Source organism: Rhincodon typus, chromosome 29, assembly GCF_021869965.1.
Source record: "Rhincodon typus isolate 14 chromosome 29, sRhiTyp1.1, whole genome shotgun sequence".
Classification (NCBI taxonomy): Eukaryota; Metazoa; Chordata; class Chondrichthyes; order Orectolobiformes; family Rhincodontidae; genus Rhincodon; species Rhincodon typus.
Window position 1 is genome coordinate 34589058 of NC_063360.1, and position 18957 is coordinate 34608014.

Below are 18957 nucleotides of genomic sequence, written 5' to 3' on the forward strand. Positions count from 1 at the left end.
GCTCCAGATCAAAATCTATTCAAAAGTTGTAAAACGAGTGGCTGAGTGCTCCAGACCTGTCTTGGCTCCATGCTGTAAAGAGGAAGATCTCCTCCACTGAATATCTCCCAGAGAGTTGTCCCAAAACTCCATTTGTCCGATTCTAGAGCCAGATTGTCAGCTCTGTCAATGCACTCAGGAGCTATCCAGGGGATCCTGTCGATGCGCACTGCAGAGGAAACACAGTTAGATGTTAGCCTTACCTCCAGATAGGAGACATTCCTAAAACTATCACCTCCACCAGCTGGCTGGACAAAAGCAGTAGGAGCGTGGAAACACCAGCATCTCCAAGTTCCCACCTGAATCAAGCAGCAACTTAACATGGGCAGAGGTTCTGGAGAAGAGTTGTATCATTAACTCTGTTTCTCCCTGCCAGACCTGCTGAGTTTCTCCAGTGGTCCTCTGCATTTCAGATTTCCAGCATGTGCAGTAATTTGTTTGAATCTGACCACTCCTCCATTGTCGCTGGATCAAGATTCTGGAACTCTGTATCTAACAGCTTAGTGGGAGTACATGTAGCTCACAGAACGCAATGGCTCAAGAAAACCTCCATCACCTTTTCAGTCTAATAGGGACTCCAGTCATGCCAGCAGCAATGCCCACATCCATAGACTCATAGAGTCATACAGCATGGAAACACCTTTGGTCCAATTCGCCCATGCCAACCTAGTTTCCCAAGCTAGTCCCATTTGCCTGCATTTGGCCTGTATTCTTACAAACCTTTCCTAATCATGTACCTGTCCAAATGTCTTTTAAATGCTGTAACTATACCCATATCCACCACTTCCTCTGGCAGTTCATTCCACATATGAATCACCCTCTGTGTGAAAAAGTTGCCCCTCAGGCCCTTTTTAAATCTTTCTCCTCTCACCTTAAAATTATCCCCTCTAATTTTGAACTCCCCCTATCTTAGAGAAAAGACCTTTGCTATGCCAAATGAGAATACTCATCTAAAAGGGGATTGCAATCACATACCCCTCATATTCACAGGGCAAGTATGTGCTAACATTATGTTTTTTTAGCCTCGCATTGAGATGAACCATCTCTTCCTAACCAATAAAAAGGCACCTTGATTAATGGTCTCTTTGCCAAGTTCTTTCAACCTCTTACCTTCAATTGGCAGGATTGTGATACTGACGCCAGGGTCACTCAGTTTGATAAATGGAGGGATCCCTGCTATCGCATCCCCTTCACGGGTCAATAGGACATTCTTTGCACAGATATTGCCGTGGACAATGTGCTTGTCTTCCTGCAAAGACAAAAGCTTCGTGTTAAACTGAGTCTCGAAGAAGGTTTGAAGCTGAATGTAGTTGGGTTGGTGAGGACAACCTTGAGAATGTGGTTGATCTTGGAGAGGAGGGTTTGGAAGGTTATGGAAACAAGGCAAAGTATGGAAGCTGCATTAGTGTGCTCAGATACTCGAGGATGAATAAAGCAGGTGCAGGTGGAGGGAAAATACAGGATTGATGTCAGATTGTATTTCCTCACTTAATGTGGTGATCAATGATAAGAAAGAGTTACCAAGGAAAGGTGACTGGGCCCTGGACTGCTTCACTACATAGCTTAAAGCTTGAATGGGAAGATGGTAGAGTTGGTATTCTGAGGGTGAATTGAATGCTTCCAAGAATTTATTTTATCCAAATCATCATTCTGTTCCTAATGGCTTCATTGTAATAGTCAACTCAACGTAGTTTCACAAAATTGTAGAATAGTATAGTAAAGGAGCCAGCCATTAGGCCCATCAGACTGTGCTGGATTTTAAGAGAAATCCAGATAGTTCCACTCTCTGTGATTTCTCCATATCCTGGCAATTTTTTTTCTAATGTAATATTTATACAATTCCATTTTGAAGGTTACCATTGAATATGTATCCACCATCCAAAAGGCAGTGCTTTCTATATCCCAGCCACTCATTGTGCAGGAATGTCTTTCCGCATGTAAATCTAAGGAGGGAATTCCAGGATTTTGACCCAGTGACATGAAGGAACAGTGATATATTTCCAAATTAGGATGGTGAGTGGCTTGGAGGGGAACTTGCAGGGTGTGGTGTTCCCATGTATCTTCTGCTTTTGTCCTTCTAGATGGAAGTAGTCATGGGTTTGGAAGGCATTGTTAAAGGATCTTTGGTGAATTTCTGCAGTGTATCTTGTAGAAGGTACACATTGTTGCTACTGATTGTCGGTGGTGGAAGAAGTGGTGTCAATAAAGTGGGCTGCTTTGTCCTGGATGGTGTTAAGCTTCTTGAGTGTTGTTGGGGCTTCACCCATCCAGGGAAGTGGAGGGTGTTCTATCACACTCCTGACTTGTGCCTTGTAGATGGTGGATAGGCTTTGGGGAGTCAGGAGGTGAGTTACTCACTGGAATCTCTGACATCTTATATTTTTATGTGTAATTACAATTGGGAAGATAATAGAGCACAGTAAGATCAGTTAAATAACCTGAGGATTTGTTTTACTTCTGTTGGTTCAGAGTTAAGGTTTTGGTCTGGGAACCTTGGAAAACCACCCACCCAGACTGTACCACTCCCCGCTTTTATAAATGAAGATGGGAAGTACATAGAAACTAGGAACAGGAGTGGGCCATTCAACCCTTTGAACATGCTCTGCCATTCAATATGAACATGGCTGATCCTCTATCTCAACACCACATTCTCGTTGTATCCCTGCTCCCCTTCGTGCCTTTAAAATCTAAATGAAAGACTATGTCTTTCATGAATATATTCAGCAATTTGGCCTCCACAGCCTCCTATTGTAGAGAATTAGGAGCAGGAGTAGGCCACTCAGCCCCTTGACCCTGTTCTGCTGTTCAATAAGATCCTGGCTGATCTGATTACTTTACAAACCTACCACATCCCAATAACCTTTCACCTCTGTGCACGCCATGAATTTATCTTCCTCTGCCTTAAAAACCTTCCTAAAGCTTGCTTCCAGCACCCACTGGAGGAACAGCAATCCAACGAATCATAGCCCTCCATAAGAAAATTTTTTTCCCTTATTTCTGTCTAAAATGGTTAACCCCTGAATTTTGAACAGTGACCTGGGAGCTGTGAACATCCAGCAATGAGATAAGTGTCTCTTGCGTGTTGCAATACCTACCAGGAAATTCATGGCGTAAGAAAGTTGCTTTGCAACTTCCAGCTTCCAGCTGATGTTGACACAGCTTTTGTTTCTGTTCTTTTTCAAGTACATGTCCAGGGCTCCATATTGCATGTACTCCTGCACCATGATATCTGTAAAGCGAAAGGCAGCGAAACAAACAGACAGTCATTTTAGTGGCTATGGGAGCGGAGCACCTGAAGAAGGTTTTGTATTTGAATAGAAATGTAAAGTGGAACAAAAACAAAGTCACTGGAAAAGTTCAGCAGGTCTGGCAGCATCTGTGAAGGAAAAACAGAATTAACATTTTGGGTCCGGTGACCCTTCCTCAGAATGTAAAGTGGATGTTTTGAAGACTCCTATAACTTAAAGTGCCCCCCTTCCACCAATAAAACCCACGTGCTGTTTAAGAACATAGGAACAGGAGAGGTCCTTTGGCCCCTGGAGCTCATTTCACCGTTCAGTGAGATCAAGACTGATCTGTGATCTAACTCTGTACATCAAACTTTGCTCAATATACCTTCATGCCTTTAGTTATAAAAAATATGTCACTTTCAGATTTAACGTTCAAAATTAATCTTGCCCCTTGCTGAAGAGAGTCCCAAACATCTATGCTCGTTGTGTGTGGAAGTGTATTCTAATTTCACCCCTGAGATCTGGCACTAATACTTTGACAACGGTCCCAATCTTCAAATCCTTGTCTATGTATTTTACACAGAGATGCTAAATTAGCCTCTAGGTGTGTCACAGGAATTTAATTTAATGCTTTAAAATGTCTGCTTCATGCTACAAGCTGCTCAATTCTGGCTCTTTCTTCAGATTCGTTTACGTTTTTGAGTCTCCGTATCTAGATCTTACTAATCACAGACAGTGAGGAGAGAACAGTTAACATTTACACACAAAATCAAACACTAGACATTATACTCCTCAACCTGTGGAAATATTTTCTTTCTATCTACCTTACCTAAAGTTCAATGCTATGCGATTGACCATTGAGCATTCAGATGAGGAGAAGTGTCTTCACTCAGAGTTTGGGGAGTCTCTGGAATTCGCTGCCACAGAGAGTGGTTGAAGTAAAACATTAAATGTTTTCATGATGTGGAGATGCCGGTGTTGGACTGGGGTGGACGAAGTCGGAAGTCACACGACACCAGGTTATAGTCCAAAAGGTTTATTTGAAATCACAAGCTTTCAGAGCGCTGCTGCTTCATCCCTGATGAAGGAGCAGCGCTTCAAAAGCTTGTGATTTCAAATAAACCTTTTGGACTATAACCTGGTGTCGTGTGACTTCGGAATGTTTTCAAGATGGAGTTAGATACAGTTTGCAGGGCTAAAGGGATGGGAAAAAAGCGGGGAGCGGGGACTGACCGTGAGAGAGAGAAAGAGATAGAAAAAAGGGGAGAGATACTGAGGACCATAGTGACAGCAAAATGTTAGCATAGGACTGGTGAGGTTGAATGGCCTCCTCTTATTCCAGCACTACACTGCTGTGTGTTATAATGAAGACTCTTCATGCTTTAAAATAATCTGAATAATTAATTTCATTTTTTCATAGAAATTATTCATAGAATCCCTACAGTGTGGAAACAGGCCCTTCGGCCCAACAAGTCCACACGGACCCTCAGAGCATCCCACCCAGACCCATCCCCTTATAACCCACCTAAGCTACAAATGTTGGGAAAAGATAGAAAAGAACAATTCAGTCAAACTTCATGGATATTGCAGGACTTACTGTCATTGCTGACTGCACAGATTCCATAAACCAGGATTAGATGCTTGTGGGAAATTTGACTCATGATGCTTGCTGCCTCAAAGAATGACTGTAAGAGTAAAGAAGAGTTCGCATAGTCAGAACGGTAGCTATACTGTACAACTCCCTCCAGCAATATAATCACCTCCCGACTCTTTTGTTTCTCTAACTTGCACCTTCCTAACAACGTCCCTGGCTCCCACTCACATCATTAGACTGATGAATGGACCTCTCTAACTTCAAATAATGTTGATCTTGCTTTGTGCACCTCCTGTGCAGTTGTAACCTGTATGCCTCACTCTGTCTAAGAACCCTATGATCTGTATGACCTTAAGAAAAACTGAAAGAACCGTGGATGCTGTAAATCAGGTACAAAAACGGAAATTTCTGGAAAAGCTCAGCATGCCTGGCTGCACCTGTGAAGAGAAATCAGAGCTAATGTTTCTGGTCTGGTGACCCTTCCTCAGAACCTCCCTGAGGAAGGGTCACCAGACTTGAAACGTTAACTCTGATTTTTTCTTCACAGTGCAGCCAGGCATGCTGAGCTTTTCCAGCAATTTCCGTTTTTGTACCTGTATGTCCTTGTTGGCTATGATCTGCCTATACAGCTTGCAGAACAAAGTTTTTCACTGTACTTAGGTACACATGACAACAATAAATCAAATCAAGTCACTCAAAAGTCCTTGACTGCACAACTATGGATTTCTATCTTTCTCTGTTCCTTTACCTCTCGAGATTCTTTTGGGCCATCGTTGGTCATCCTTCAATATTTGTTTTCCTCACAATGACTCACTGAAGGCACCACAATTCAATGACCATTGAAAACATCAATGGGCTAGAAGATGCCATTCAGCCTATCAATAACCTTAACCTTGCAAAAATATATTCATCCCCTTTATCTCTCGGTTGCAAAATCTTTTTGGGGGAGACACTTCAAGATTTTTTTTTACAAATCCCGACACCCGATTCTGAACAGTTTAGTTTTAATTTCCTCCTTGCCCTGATCAATTCAATCAGATCAGTTTTCAATCTTCTAAAGTCTGATGTTTATTGCCCCTGAATGATGGGATGACGGAATTACCTCAGAGTAGTTCCTGTGTGCGTGATCCAGGACCTTCAATAAAACATCCATCTGGTAAAAATAGCAATCTGTGTTTCCTTTTCTTGTTCCTTTGAAGATCTTTGTAAAGGAGCCTTGACCCAGACTCTCACCCTGTTGTGATTGAAGCAAAGCCCAACTATTAGTTCAAAATGGCTTCCATTCCCATTTTAGGCACTGGATTGTTGCAGCTCGCTATGTCCCTGGCTCCTTCCTCTCATGGGGCTTCAATACAGCACTGTTTAGATGGGGACATTCCTGCTACAGGTTAGAAAGATACCCAATCACCAGCATGTTCTGAAATGTCAGTGTTACCACCTGGAAAGAAGCAGATGCATGGGATCACCATCATCTGTGATCTGCCCTCCACATCACTCATCATCCTGACTTGGAACTAAATCATTATTCTTGCACCATCATTGGGTCAAAATCTTCAAACTTCCTCTCTAACATCACTTTGGGGTGTTACTACAGCAGTTCACGAAGGCAACTCACCACCACCTTCTCAATGGGCAGGGTAGGTGATGGCCTAATTGGTATAATGACTAGACCTATTAATCCAGAAACTTAGCTAATGTTATGGGGACCTGGATTCAAATCCCACAATGGTGGAATTTGAATCTGATTTTTAAAAATAAAAATTGGAATTCAGTACCTACTGAAATTATTACTGATTGTTGGAAAACCCATCTGGGATTCTAATGCCTTTCAGGAAAGGAAATCTGTCATCCTCACCTAGTCTGGCCTACATGTGACTCCAGACTCACAGCAATGTGGTTGACTCTCAATTATCCTCTGAAATGGCCTAGCAAGCCATTCAGTTGTATAATCACTACAAAGTCTCAAAGAAATGAAACTGGACAGATTGCCTGGCATCGACCTAGGCACTAGAAAAGACAATAGCAGAAACAGCCCTGTCGACCATGCAAAGTCCTCCTCACTAACATCTGGGGGCTAGTGCCAAAATTGGGAGAGATGTCTCACAGACTAGTCAAGCAACAGCCTGACATAGTCATACTAATAGAATCATACCTTACAGACAATGTCCCAGACACCACCATCACTGTCCCTGGATATGTCCTGTCTCAGTGGCAGGACAGATCCAGCAGAGGGGGTGGCACAGTGGGATACAGTCGGGAGGGAGATGCTCTGGGAGTCCTCAGCATTGGCTGTGAACCCCACAAAGTCTCATGGCTTCAGTTTAAACATGGTTAAGGAAACCTCCTGCTGATTACCACATATCATCCTCCCTCAGCTGATGAATCGCTACTCCTCCATGTTGAACAACACTTGGAGGAAGCACTGAGGATAGCAAGGGCACAAAATATACTCTGGGTGGGGGATTTCAATGTTCACCACCAAGAGTGGCTCGACAGCGGTACTACTGATCGAGCTGGTCGGGTCCTAAAGGACAGAGCTGGTAGACTGGGTCTGCAGCAGGTGGTGAGGGAACCAACAAGAGGGAAAAACATACTTGACCTCATCCTTACCAATCTGCCAGCTGCAGATGCATCTGTCCATGACAGTATCGGTAAGAGTGACCATCGCACAGTCCTTGTGGAGATGAAGTTCCACCTTCACATTGAGAATAATTTCCATCATGATGTGTGGCACTATCACCGTGCTAAATGGGACAGACTTCGCAAGATCAAGCAACTCAAGGCTGGGCATCCATGAGGCGCTGTGGGCCACCAACAGCAGCAGAATTGTACTCCAGCACAATCTGTAGCCTCATGGCCTGGCATATCCCCCCCTCAACCATTACCATCAAGCCAGGGATCAACCCTGGTTCAATGGAGAGTGCAGGAGGGCATGCTGGGAGCAGCACCAGGCATACCTGAAGATGAGGTATCAACCTGGTGAAGCCACCAAACAGGACTACTTGCACCCAAACAGTGAAAGCAGCAAGTGATAGACAGACCTAAGCGATCCTACAACCATCAGATCAGATTTAAGGTCTGCTGTCCTGCCACATCCAGTCGTGAATGGTGGTGGACAATTAAACAACTCACTGGAGGAGGAGGCTCCACAAATATCCCCATCCTCAATGATGGAAGAGCCCAGCACATTAGTTCAAAAGATAAGGCTGAAGCTTTCACAGCAATCTTCCACGTGATATCAAGAAACAGTTGGAGACACTGGATACTGCAAAGGCTACAGGCCCTGACAACATTCCTGCAATAGTACCGAACACTTGTGCTCCAGATCTTGCTGCTCCCCTAGCCAAGCTGTTCCAGTACAGGTACAACACTGGTATCTAACCAACAATGTGGAAAATTGCCCAAGTATGTCCTGTATATAAAAAGCAGGACTATTCCAACCCAGCCAACTTCCGCCCCATCAGTCTACAGTCAATCATCAGTAAAGTGATGGAAGGTGTTAGTAACAGCGCTATCAAGCAGCACCTGCTCAGAAATAACCTGCTCAGTGACGCCCAGTTTAGGTTCCTCCAGGGCCACTCAGCTCCTGACCTCATTACAGCCTTGGTTCAAACATAAATAAAAGAGCTGAATTCCAGAGGCGAGGTGAGAGTGACAGCCCTTGATATCAAGGCTGCATTTGACCGAGTGTGGCATCGAGGACACATAGAAAAACTGGAATCAATGGGTATCAGGGGGCAAAATCTCCAGTGGTTGGAGTCATACCTGATGCATAGGAAGACGGTCCTGGATATTGGAAGTCAGTCATCCCAGCTCCAGGACATCTCTGCAGGAGTTCCTCAGGGTAGTGTCCTCAGCCCAACCATCTTCAGCTGCTTCATCAATGACCTTCCCTCCATCATAAGGTCAGAAGTGGGGATGTTCGCCGATGATTGCACAACATTCAGCACCATTCGCGACTCCTCAGATACTGAAACAGTCCGTGTTCAAATACAACAAGATCTGGACAATGTCCAGGCTTAGGCTGACAAGTAGCAAGTAACGTTTGCATCACACAAATGCTCAGCTGTGACCATCAGAAATAAGAGACAATTTAATCACTGCCCCTTGGCATTCAATGGTGTTACCATCACTGAATCCCGCACTATCAACATCCTGGGGGTCATCACTGACCAGAAACTCAGCTGGACTCACCACATAAATGCAGTGACTGCAAGAGCAGGTCAGAGGCGAGGAATACTGTGGCGAGTGACTCACTTCCTGACTCAGCAAGATAGTGCAGGGTAAATCGCTCCATTCAGAGCTCCACTCTGTTCACCAGTTCTCTTTCTCTTTCTTTCCTTGTCCTTCCTTTTTTTATTCTCCCTTCTTCTCTCCCCCTCTGTAGTAATTCTAACCCACCCCACCGCTCTTAATTCCCCACCTAAGGGGTCAGGAAGGAGCCGGATCACGACCAGGAGGCACGTGGTGGGAGGTGAGTGTGCAGGTCAGGTCCTGCAGGGACGGCGGATCGAGAGACGGTCAGCGAGAGGGGGAAGGTGAGGCAGGAGAGAGGGGGGAGGCGAGGCAGGAGAGAGGGGGGAGGCGAGGCAGGAGAGAAGGGGATGGTGAGGCAGGAGAGAGGGGGGTGATGAGGCCGGCGAGAGGGGGATAGTGAGGCAGGAGAGAGGGGGATGGTGAGGCAGCAGAGAGGGGGATGGTGAGGCAGGTGAGAGGGGGGTGATGAGGCCGGCGAGAGGGGGATGGTGAGGCAGGAGAGAGGGGAATGGTGAGGCAGGAGAGAGGGGGATGGTGAGGCAGGAGAGAGAGGGATGGTGAGGCCGGTGAGAGAGGGATAGTGAGGCAGGAGAGAGGGGGATGGTGAGGCAGGAGAGAGGGAGATGGTGAGGCAGGAGAGAGGGAGATGGTGAGGCAGGAGAGAGGGGGATGGTGAGGCAGGAGAGAGGGGGGTGATGAGGCTGGCGAGAGGGGGATGGTGAGGCAGCAGAGAGGGGAATGGTGAGGCAGGTGAGAGGGGGGTGATGAGGCCGGTGAGAGGGGGATGGTAAGGCCGGTGAGAGAGGGATGGTGAGGCCGGTGAGAGAGGAATGGTGAGGCAGGAGAGAGGAGGATGGTGAGGCCGGTGAGAGAGGGATGGTGAGGCAGGTGAGAGAGGGATGGTGAGGCAGGAGAGAGGGGGATGGTGAGGCCAGTGAGAGGGCGATGGTGAGGCAGGAGAGAGGGGGATGGTGAGGCAGGTGAGAGAGGGATGGTGAGACAGGTGAGAGGGGGATGGTGAGGCAGGTGAGAGAGGGATGGTGAGGCCAGCGAGAGGGGGATGGTGAGGCAGGAGAGAGGGGGGTGGTGAGGCAGGCGAGAGGGGAATGGTGAGGCAGGAGAGAGAGGGATGGTGAGGCCGCTGAGAGGGGGATGGTGAGGCAGGAGAGAGGGGGATCCTGGCGGAGGAATGGCAAGGGTTGGAAAGCCCGGTGTGGGACTGCGGCCGTGGAAAGGAAAGTTGGACTCTCTTAAGTTATTTTGTTTTCTTATTGTATTTTAAGTTAATATTATTGACACCATGTATGTTCGGTGAATGTACCCACTTTTCACTGTATTTTTACATTGAATACATGTGACAATAAATGTTTCGATTCTCAAAGCCTGTCCACCACAACAAGGCACAAGTCAGGAGTGTGATGGAATACTCCCCACTTGCCTGGATGGGTGCAGCCCCAATAACACTCAAGAAACTTGACACCATCCAGGACAAAGCAGCCGCTTGATTAGCACCACATCCACAAGCAATCACTCTCTCCACCACCAACGCTCAGTAGCAGCAGTGTGTACTATCTACAAGATGCACGGCAGAAATTCATCAAAGATCCTCAGTCAGCACCTTCCAAACCCACGACCACTTCCATCTAGAAGGACAAGGGCAGCAGATACATGGGAACACCATCACTTTCAAATTTCCCTCCAAGCCACTGACCATCCTGGCTTGCAATTTTTTCGCTGTTCCTTCACTGTCGCTGAGTCAAAATCCTAGAATTCCCTCCCTAATGGCATTGTGGGTCAATCCACAGCAGGAGGACTGCAGCGGTTTAAGAAGGCAGCTCATCACCACCTTCTCAAGGGCAACTAGGAACGGGCAATAAATGCTGGCCAGGCAGCGATGCCCACATCCCACAAATGAATAAAAAAAAATTAGGGATGGACAATAAATACTGGCCCACATTCTGTGAAAGAATGCAGGAATTCATTCTCACACAGGAGCAATATTTCTTTCTGGCCCTTGGCACCAATTTTCCACTATTCCATTTTTCTTCCCAGACCCTTATAGATTCGCAAGTGAAGAAATGATGGGCTGTCGAGAGGATTCTTCAAACCAGATTTCCCTTCCTGGCCATGTGTAGGTTTATCAGTGTCACTGCTGGTCAGAGGGCATTTAGATGTACCAGCTTTGCTAAGGGCATGTCTTTATTTCCCAGTCATGGATTGAAGCAATCATTGGTTAGTTGAGGTGAGGGGATTGACTGTACAGCTCTCTTCTGACAAAGGTAGGCAAAGGTAATAAAATTTTCAGAGTTTTGGTCAGCCAGCCTCCAGAGCTAAGTAACAAAGGGAACGCCTTTGCTGATGTCCCACTGACGCTGACAAATGACAGTGTTCGACTGCACTGATGGGCATGAACTGTTGGGATGGTTGTCCACAGAATTCCTGGTTTGTCGTGCAGCTAATCAGCTGTAAGCAAGGCCCAGTCTATACGCATACAATACACAAAAGAGATACCTAAAATGGGTCGTGGTATGATCATTTCAGCAGCTTGTATGAATGGCTTGGTCTTAAAACATTACAGTGGTAATAACACATTCAACAATTGTTGATCCAAGAGGCATCTAATACCACATTCCACAGAGACAGCTTGTGATATCAATTAGTTTAAGTTCCCCTGAGCAACACTTCTCGTGTTTCCTTATGGAACTGATTATTGATGTGAGATGGCCTGGAAGTGTTCAATCTGAATACAGAAATCCTTTTGTTCTCAGAGTTAAGGATATGGCCAGAAATAAAGAAAGAATTTGCAAATTATTGGCCCTTTTCACAACCTACTGATGTCACAAATGCTTTAGAGCCACTTAAAATACTTTTGAAATTTAATCATCCATGTGATATAGGAAACATAGCAACCAAACCATACCTCAGCAATACACCTAAATTTTTTCTTATTCATTTATGGGATTTGGGTATCTCTGGCTAGGCAGCATTTATTGCCCATCCCTAATTGCCCAGAGGACGGTAAAGAGTCAGCCACATTGCTGGGGGTCTGGAGTCACTGGTAGGCCAGGCCATGTAAGGATGGCAGTTTCTTTCCCTAAAGAATATTAGTAAACCAGATAGGTTTTTCCTGACAATTGACTTGTGGTCAATCTTTAGATTGTTAATTCCAGATTTTTTTTTAAAAATTGAATTCAAATTCTACCATCTACTACAGTGGGATTATGAACCCCAGGTCCCCAGATCATTATCTGGGTCCCTTAATTAACAGAGTAATGATAATACCACTAGGCCATCACTTCCTCTCATTGGAATGGGGTGAGCATACATTATGAGTGGCATTCCCTGTAAGCTGCATGTCTGTGAGCATGTACATTCACTCTGTAGCTCCCCACTCATCAGCAGCCGTGTCTTCTGGTACCAGAAATCACTGACGCACACAGATCTTGGAGATTCACACACAAAAAACCAACATGAATGTTGATCATGTGCCTTTGCTCCTGGTAGGTGCTGCTCAAATACACATTGTTATCCTCAAATTCACTTCCTGGATACCCAGACTCCCTTAAAGAGTCAAAGTATCAGCATCTCTTCACAGATATTTTCTTGTAACCATGTTGAGAGATTAATGACACTTCTTTGGAGGAGGTGGGACTTGAACCTGGGTCTCCTGGTTCAGACATCACACTCCGACAGCGCCACAACAACCTTCCCCTGCCTCTTGTAAAATATATCATAGAATTGCTACTGTGCAGAAATAGATCATTTGACCCAGTGAATCTGCATCAATCCTCTGAAGAGGATCCCATCCAGACCCACCCTATTCCTGCATTTAGCCTGGCCAATCCACCTAGCCTGCATATCCCTGGACACTATAGGCATTTTAGCATGGCCACATAACCTGCACATGTTTGGGATGTGGGAGGAAACTGGAACGCCAAAAGGAAATCCACACAGACAAATACAGAAGGGAGATAGAGGGTTTGGTGATGTGGTGCAATGAGAACAATCTTTCTCTCTCTCAACATTGGCAAAACTAAAGAACTGATCATTGACTCCAGAAGGAAAGGGGCAGAACACGCCCCCACCTACATCAACAGAGCTGAGGCTGAGAGGGTGGAGAGTGGAGTGGGTCAAGTTCCTCGGAGTGACGATAACCAACGATCTGTCCTGGACTTCCCACGTAGATGCAACAGTCAAGAAGGCACAACAATGCCTCTTCTTTCTCAGGTGGCTCAGGAAATTTGGCACATCCATAAGGTCTCTCACCAACTTCTACAGATGCACCATTGAAAGGATCCTGTCCGGGTGCATAACGGCCTGGTATGGCAACTGCTGTGCCCAGGACCGTAAGAAACTACAGAAGGTGGTGTGCACAGCCCAGACCATCACAGAAGCCAACCTTCCATCCATGGACTCCATTTACACGGCTCACTGCTACAGAAAGGCGGCCAACATCATCAAAGACCCATCAGTCCTGGTAATGATCTCCTACAAACTCTTCCATCAGGCAGAAGATACAGAAGCCTGAACACATGCACAAGCAGGTTCAGGAACAGCTTCTTCCCGGCCGTTGTCAGACTGTTGAATGGACTCTGTAGCCTCAAATAACACTGATCTTGCCAAGCACGCGCCCTGTGCAATGTAATCTGTATGCCTCTGTCTAAGTCTTTTTACAACCTCTGTACAGCTCATAAACAAAGATTTTTAGTGTGTTTTGACAGCAAATCAGACGCAGGGAGAATGTGCAGACTCCACACAGACAGTCACCCGAGGGTGGGATCAAACTCAGGTCCCTAGCGCTGTGAGGTAGCAGTGCTAACTACTGAGCCACTGTCACTTTACAGGCTCCCTCAGTCTGTCTGAAACAGCTGCACTAAACACACTAAGCGGAGTAACTGAAGATTGGGATGGCCAGGCAGATTGTCACAATGGGAGGTGCAATGAAATGTGCTGAGTCTGAGTGACAATACAGAAAACTATTGACAAGAATAACAAGGTTATTTGCTACAATGAACAATGACATCTACAATTAATGACAACCTGCTTTGTTAGGCTCATTTATTGTAGCTTCTAAGAAATGCCTCAAGACAATTCACAAGTGTATAATTGACAAAAATTTGGCATCGATCTTGGACCAAGAATACAATGATTGACTTGTCATTCCTGCTCCCTGGTGACATTCTCATCTTAGATTATGCACGTCGTGATATGATTTACTTGGAACTGTGTCATGTGATGATCAATAGGGACTATGTATTAATTTCATGTTGGACACACATTGAAATAACTGGCTCTCACTGTCCAATTTCTCTCTCTCTCTCTCTCCCCCTCCCTCTCTCTCTCCCTCTTTCCCTCCCTCTCTTTCTCCCTCCCTCTCTCTCTCTCTCCCTCTCTCTCCCTCTCCCTCTCTCTCTCTCTCTTCCTTTCCCTCTCTCTCTCCCTCTCCCTCTCCCTCTCTCTCTCCCTCTCTTTCCCCCTCTCCCTCTCTTTCTCTCCCTCTCTTTCTCTGCCATGGAATGCTGCCAGATACATAGAGGCCATTGAGCCCACCTCATCTGCAATGTCTCCATGTTGGAGTGGTTCCAACTCTAACCCCACTGCCTTTATTCTTCCGTCTTGGTTCAGTACCTTCCTCAGCATCAAATATCACCTGATTCTTAACTGACCTGTGAAAATGACCCCGTGAGCCACTTAGATCTAGGGCTATGAGGAATGGGCAACAAATCCTGTCCTGGCCAGCAATTCCCCACATCCCACGGAGGAAAGAATAGAGGTGTCTAACCAACTTTTCCTCAAACGATGGCCTCAACTGGTCCCCGTGGCAAAGCAACCCACCCACCAAAAAACATTGCTGTCATACAAAATACTTCCCCTAGCTTCTCTCATCTCTGCCTTTGTGACAGTTTAAATTAATGACCACTTGTTATTAGTTCCCCAATGAGAGAAATAATCTTTCCTCCTGTACTCTATTAAATCTCTTCAACACCTCCCCTTTTTCTATTTTAGCAATGTCATTGCACCCAATGTTCATCCTGAAGCTATCCTCATTACCTTGAAATTTGTGTCCAAACTCCCACAAATTCCTTTTCTCTGTGTCAACATCAAAATTTATTTCGTTGTACTAATTAATTGTCTCCCCAAACCACCGAGGGGTGTGGAGTTGTGTTTGCCATGATGGTTAACGTTCTTGTTGCTGAATCAGGCAGCTGCAGATACAAGCCCCACTCCAAAAACTCTCATAAACAATTCAGGCAAATGGTCCCATTGTAGTTATGAGGGGGTGCAGCCTTTTTGGGTGAGACAGAAAATGGAGGCCCTGTTTGTTCTCTCAGGTGGTCAGGGCACTGTCTGAAGATGTCATGAGCCAATATTTATTTCTGAAACAACTTCATTAAAACAGATATAGTAGGAACTGCAGATGCTGGAGAATCCGAGACACCAAGGTGCAGGGCTGGATGAACACAGCAGGCCAAGCAGCATCGTAGGAGCAGAGAGGCTGACGTTTCGGGCCTAGACCCTTCATCAGAAATGGGGGAGGGGAAGGGGTTTTTGAAATAAATAGGGAGAGAGTGGGAGGCGGATAGAAGAGGGATAGAGGAGAGGATAGGTGGAGAGGAAACAAACAGGTCGAAGAGGCGGGGATGGAGCCAGTAAAGGTGAGTGTAGGTAGGGAGTTAGGAAGGGGATAGGTCAGTCCAGGGAGGACGGACAGGTCAAGGGGGCGGGATGAGGTTGGTCGGTAGGAGATGGAGGTGCGGTTTGAGGTGGGAGGAGGGGATAGGTGGGAGGAAGAACAGGTTAGGGAGGCAGGGACGAGCTGGACTGGTTTTGGGATGCGGTAGGGGGAGGGGAGATTTTGAAACTTGTGAAATCCACATTGATACCATTGGGCTGCAGGGTTCCCAAGCGGAATATGAGTTGCTGTTCCTGCAACCTTCGGGTGGCATCGTTGTGGCACTGCAGGAGGGCCAGGATGGACATGTCGTCTGAGGAATGGGAGGGGGAGTTGAAATGGTTCGCGACTGGGAGGTGCAGTTGTTTATTGCGAACCGAGCGCAGGTGTTCTGCAAAGCGGTCCCCGAGTCTCCGCTTGGTTTCCCCGATGTAGAGGAAGCCACACCGGGTACAGCGGATGCAGTATACCACATTGGCAGATGTGCAGGTGAACATCTGCTTGATGTGGAAAGTCTTCTTGGGGCCTGGGATGGGGGTGAGGGAGGAGGTATGGGGGCAGGTGTAGCACTTCCTGCGGTTGCAGGGAAAAGTGCCGGGTATGGTGGAGCTGGAGGGGAGTGTGGAGCGGACAAGGGAGTCACGGAGAGAGTTGTCCCTCCGGAAAGCAGATAAGGGTGGGGAGGGAAAGATGTCTTTGGTGGTGGGGTCGGATTGCAGATGGCGGAAGTGTCGGAGGATGATGCGTTGGATCCGGAGGTTGGTGGGGTGGTACGTGAGGACGAGGGGGATTCTTTTTTGGTTCTTATTGAGTGGACGGGGTGTGAGGGATGAGGTGCGGGAGATGTGGGAGACACGGTTGAGGGCGTTCTCGACCACCGAGGAGGGGAAGTTACGGTCCTTGAAAAACGAGGACAACTGAGATGTACGGGAGTGGAATGCCTCATCCTGGGAGCAGATGCGGCGGAGGCGAAGGAATTGGGAATAGGGGATAGCATTTTTGCAGGAAGGTGGGTGGGAGGAGGAGGAGTATTCTAGGTAGCTGTGGGAGCCGGTGGGCTTGAAATGAATATCGGTTTCTAGGTGGTTGCCCGATATGGAGACAGAGGTCCAGGAAGGGGAGAGAGGTGTTAGAGATGGTCCAGGTAAACTTAAGGTTGGGGTGGAAGGTGTTAGTGAAGTGTATGAACTTTCGAACATTAACATTACAACACAAAAGGAGACCATTTGGCTCATCATGTCTGTGCTGGCTCTCTATAAGAGCATCTCAGCAAGCCCAAATCCTCCCACTTTCCATCATTAATCCTGCAGTGTCTTTTCTCTTCAGTTAACTATCCAATTCTCCTTTGAAAACCTCAATTAAATTAACCTTGGCCACGCTCTCAGACAGCGCGTTCCAGACCCTAACCGCTCTCTGTATGTAACACATTTTTCTCATGCTCCTTTGCTTCTTCTGTCATTAACCCTGAAAGACTGACTAGATCACACTACTGTTGGTGGCCATGTGTGCTGAATTTCCTCCTGAATCAGTAGATCAGTAACTAAACCTCAATGAGTGCTTCATTGACTGAAATAAACTTTATATATGCAAATAACGATTTCTTTTCATTCAATTATGACCAGCATTTAATTTTTGATTTTGACCTCACCCAAGATACAGTTCTTGGAAACTGGGTTGTGTTATGAATGAGATGCAAGAATTTCACTTCTGGGTTCAAATCCAGAGAGATTGATAAGATTTATTTGCTTGTTGGCTGCATTCTGCAATGATTTTAAACCAGTCTTAATCTAACACTTGAGCTGTAACAAAAACTGGTTTCTGTTAGGGAAGAGTTTCAGAACACTGAAGCATTTGGCATTCATTTAAGTCTCTTGCAGGAGAGGTGGCAAAATGTTGTACTGCCACAGTTAAGAATCTAGAATATATTGTTCTTGTAGAGGAAATTTTTATCCTATCGCTTAATGCTAGTCTCTTCATGGCACGAAAGTACTAGATACTGATACTGAAAGATTCTATTCTCATTATTCCTTGTCCTGACAGGTAGAAATGAACAAAACCAAGTTTTGCATCAGTTAGTCCCTACACTCTCTTTAGTCGCAAATGACCGTGCATGTGAAATTACACTAAACAACAAAAAAACAAAGAACTGTGGTTGCTGAAAATCCGAAACAAAATCACAAATTGTTGGGAAAAGATCAACAGGTCTGGCAGCATCTGTGGAGAGAAAGCAGAATTAACGTTTTGGGTCCAGTGACTCTTTCTCAGAACTAAAGTTACATGGCCAGTTGACTACTTCTTGTTGCTCTGTCAATGTCTTTTACTGAACATCAATTTCAAACACTTCCTTCTGATGAAAGGTCACCGATAGGAGACATTCATTCTGCTTTACTCTCTCTCTCTCTCGTTTGTCTCAGCCTTTGCTGCAATTTCAGTTCAGATTTCCAGCAGCCCAATTTTTTGCTTTTGCTGGTCAGTCAAAGATTCTTTCTTTCCGTGGACTCACCCAGACCAGCTCTTCCTTCTTCACTTTGTGGAACATCATCTGATGGACATTCCTTCGGTGCATTGTTGGGGAGGTGAGGAGGTCACTAGACCGACTGCTGCGTACAATAATCAAGTTGGATTTTTCTGCAAGGGGAGAGAAAAGAGAACATTGATTGGGATTGGAGCAATGAAGAGCTGTCCACCAGGGAAGAGAATCAAATAAACAATTGCTTTGAAAGCCGGGATAACAAGGTGTAGAGCTGGAGGAACACAGCAGGCCAAGCAGCATCAGAGGAGCAGGAAGGCTGACGTTTCGGGACTAGAGCTGTTTGATTTTCATTCAGATGCCATTTACCCGTTTATCACAGAAGTGCTGATAAAAACCTATATTATTGTTGCTTGAAACTAACATTTATCCTCATTTTGGGAATCAAATAATCTAAACTTCCCATCATGTAGTAGCACCATCCTGAAATCCCAAATGTAACACCGATGGAGAGATCTTATTTTGAACATAGGTATGACCACATGAGTTACAAACAGGAGTAGGCCATTCGGTCCTTTGAGCCTGTTCTGCCAGTCAATAAGATCTAGAAACTCTACTTACCACTGTAGCATAGTGGTTAGCACTGCTACCTCACAGTGCCAGGGACCATGTTCAATTCCTGCCTCGGGTGACT

The 18957-nt window shown here is 45.9% G+C and overlaps 1 protein-coding gene across 2 annotated transcripts in view; it reads right to left on the reverse strand.

Annotated features, from left to right (window-relative positions):
* The window catches only part of LOC109911828 (tyrosine-protein kinase JAK2-like), a 123360-nt gene that overhangs the window by 23887 nt on the left and 80516 nt on the right, over window positions 1-18957 (reverse strand). For both annotated transcript variants that reach the window (XM_048614194.1, XM_048614195.1), the window contains exons 11-16: window positions 18297-18421; window positions 5966-6097; window positions 4867-4954; window positions 3135-3268; window positions 1150-1288; window positions 57-208 (exon numbers count right to left, since the gene is read on the reverse strand). In XM_048614194.1, the coding sequence (XP_048470151.1) occupies window positions 57-208; window positions 1150-1288; window positions 3135-3268; window positions 4867-4954; window positions 5966-6097; window positions 18297-18421 (770 nt within the window). The remainder of the gene's footprint in view (window positions 1-56; window positions 209-1149; window positions 1289-3134; window positions 3269-4866; window positions 4955-5965; window positions 6098-18296; window positions 18422-18957) is intronic.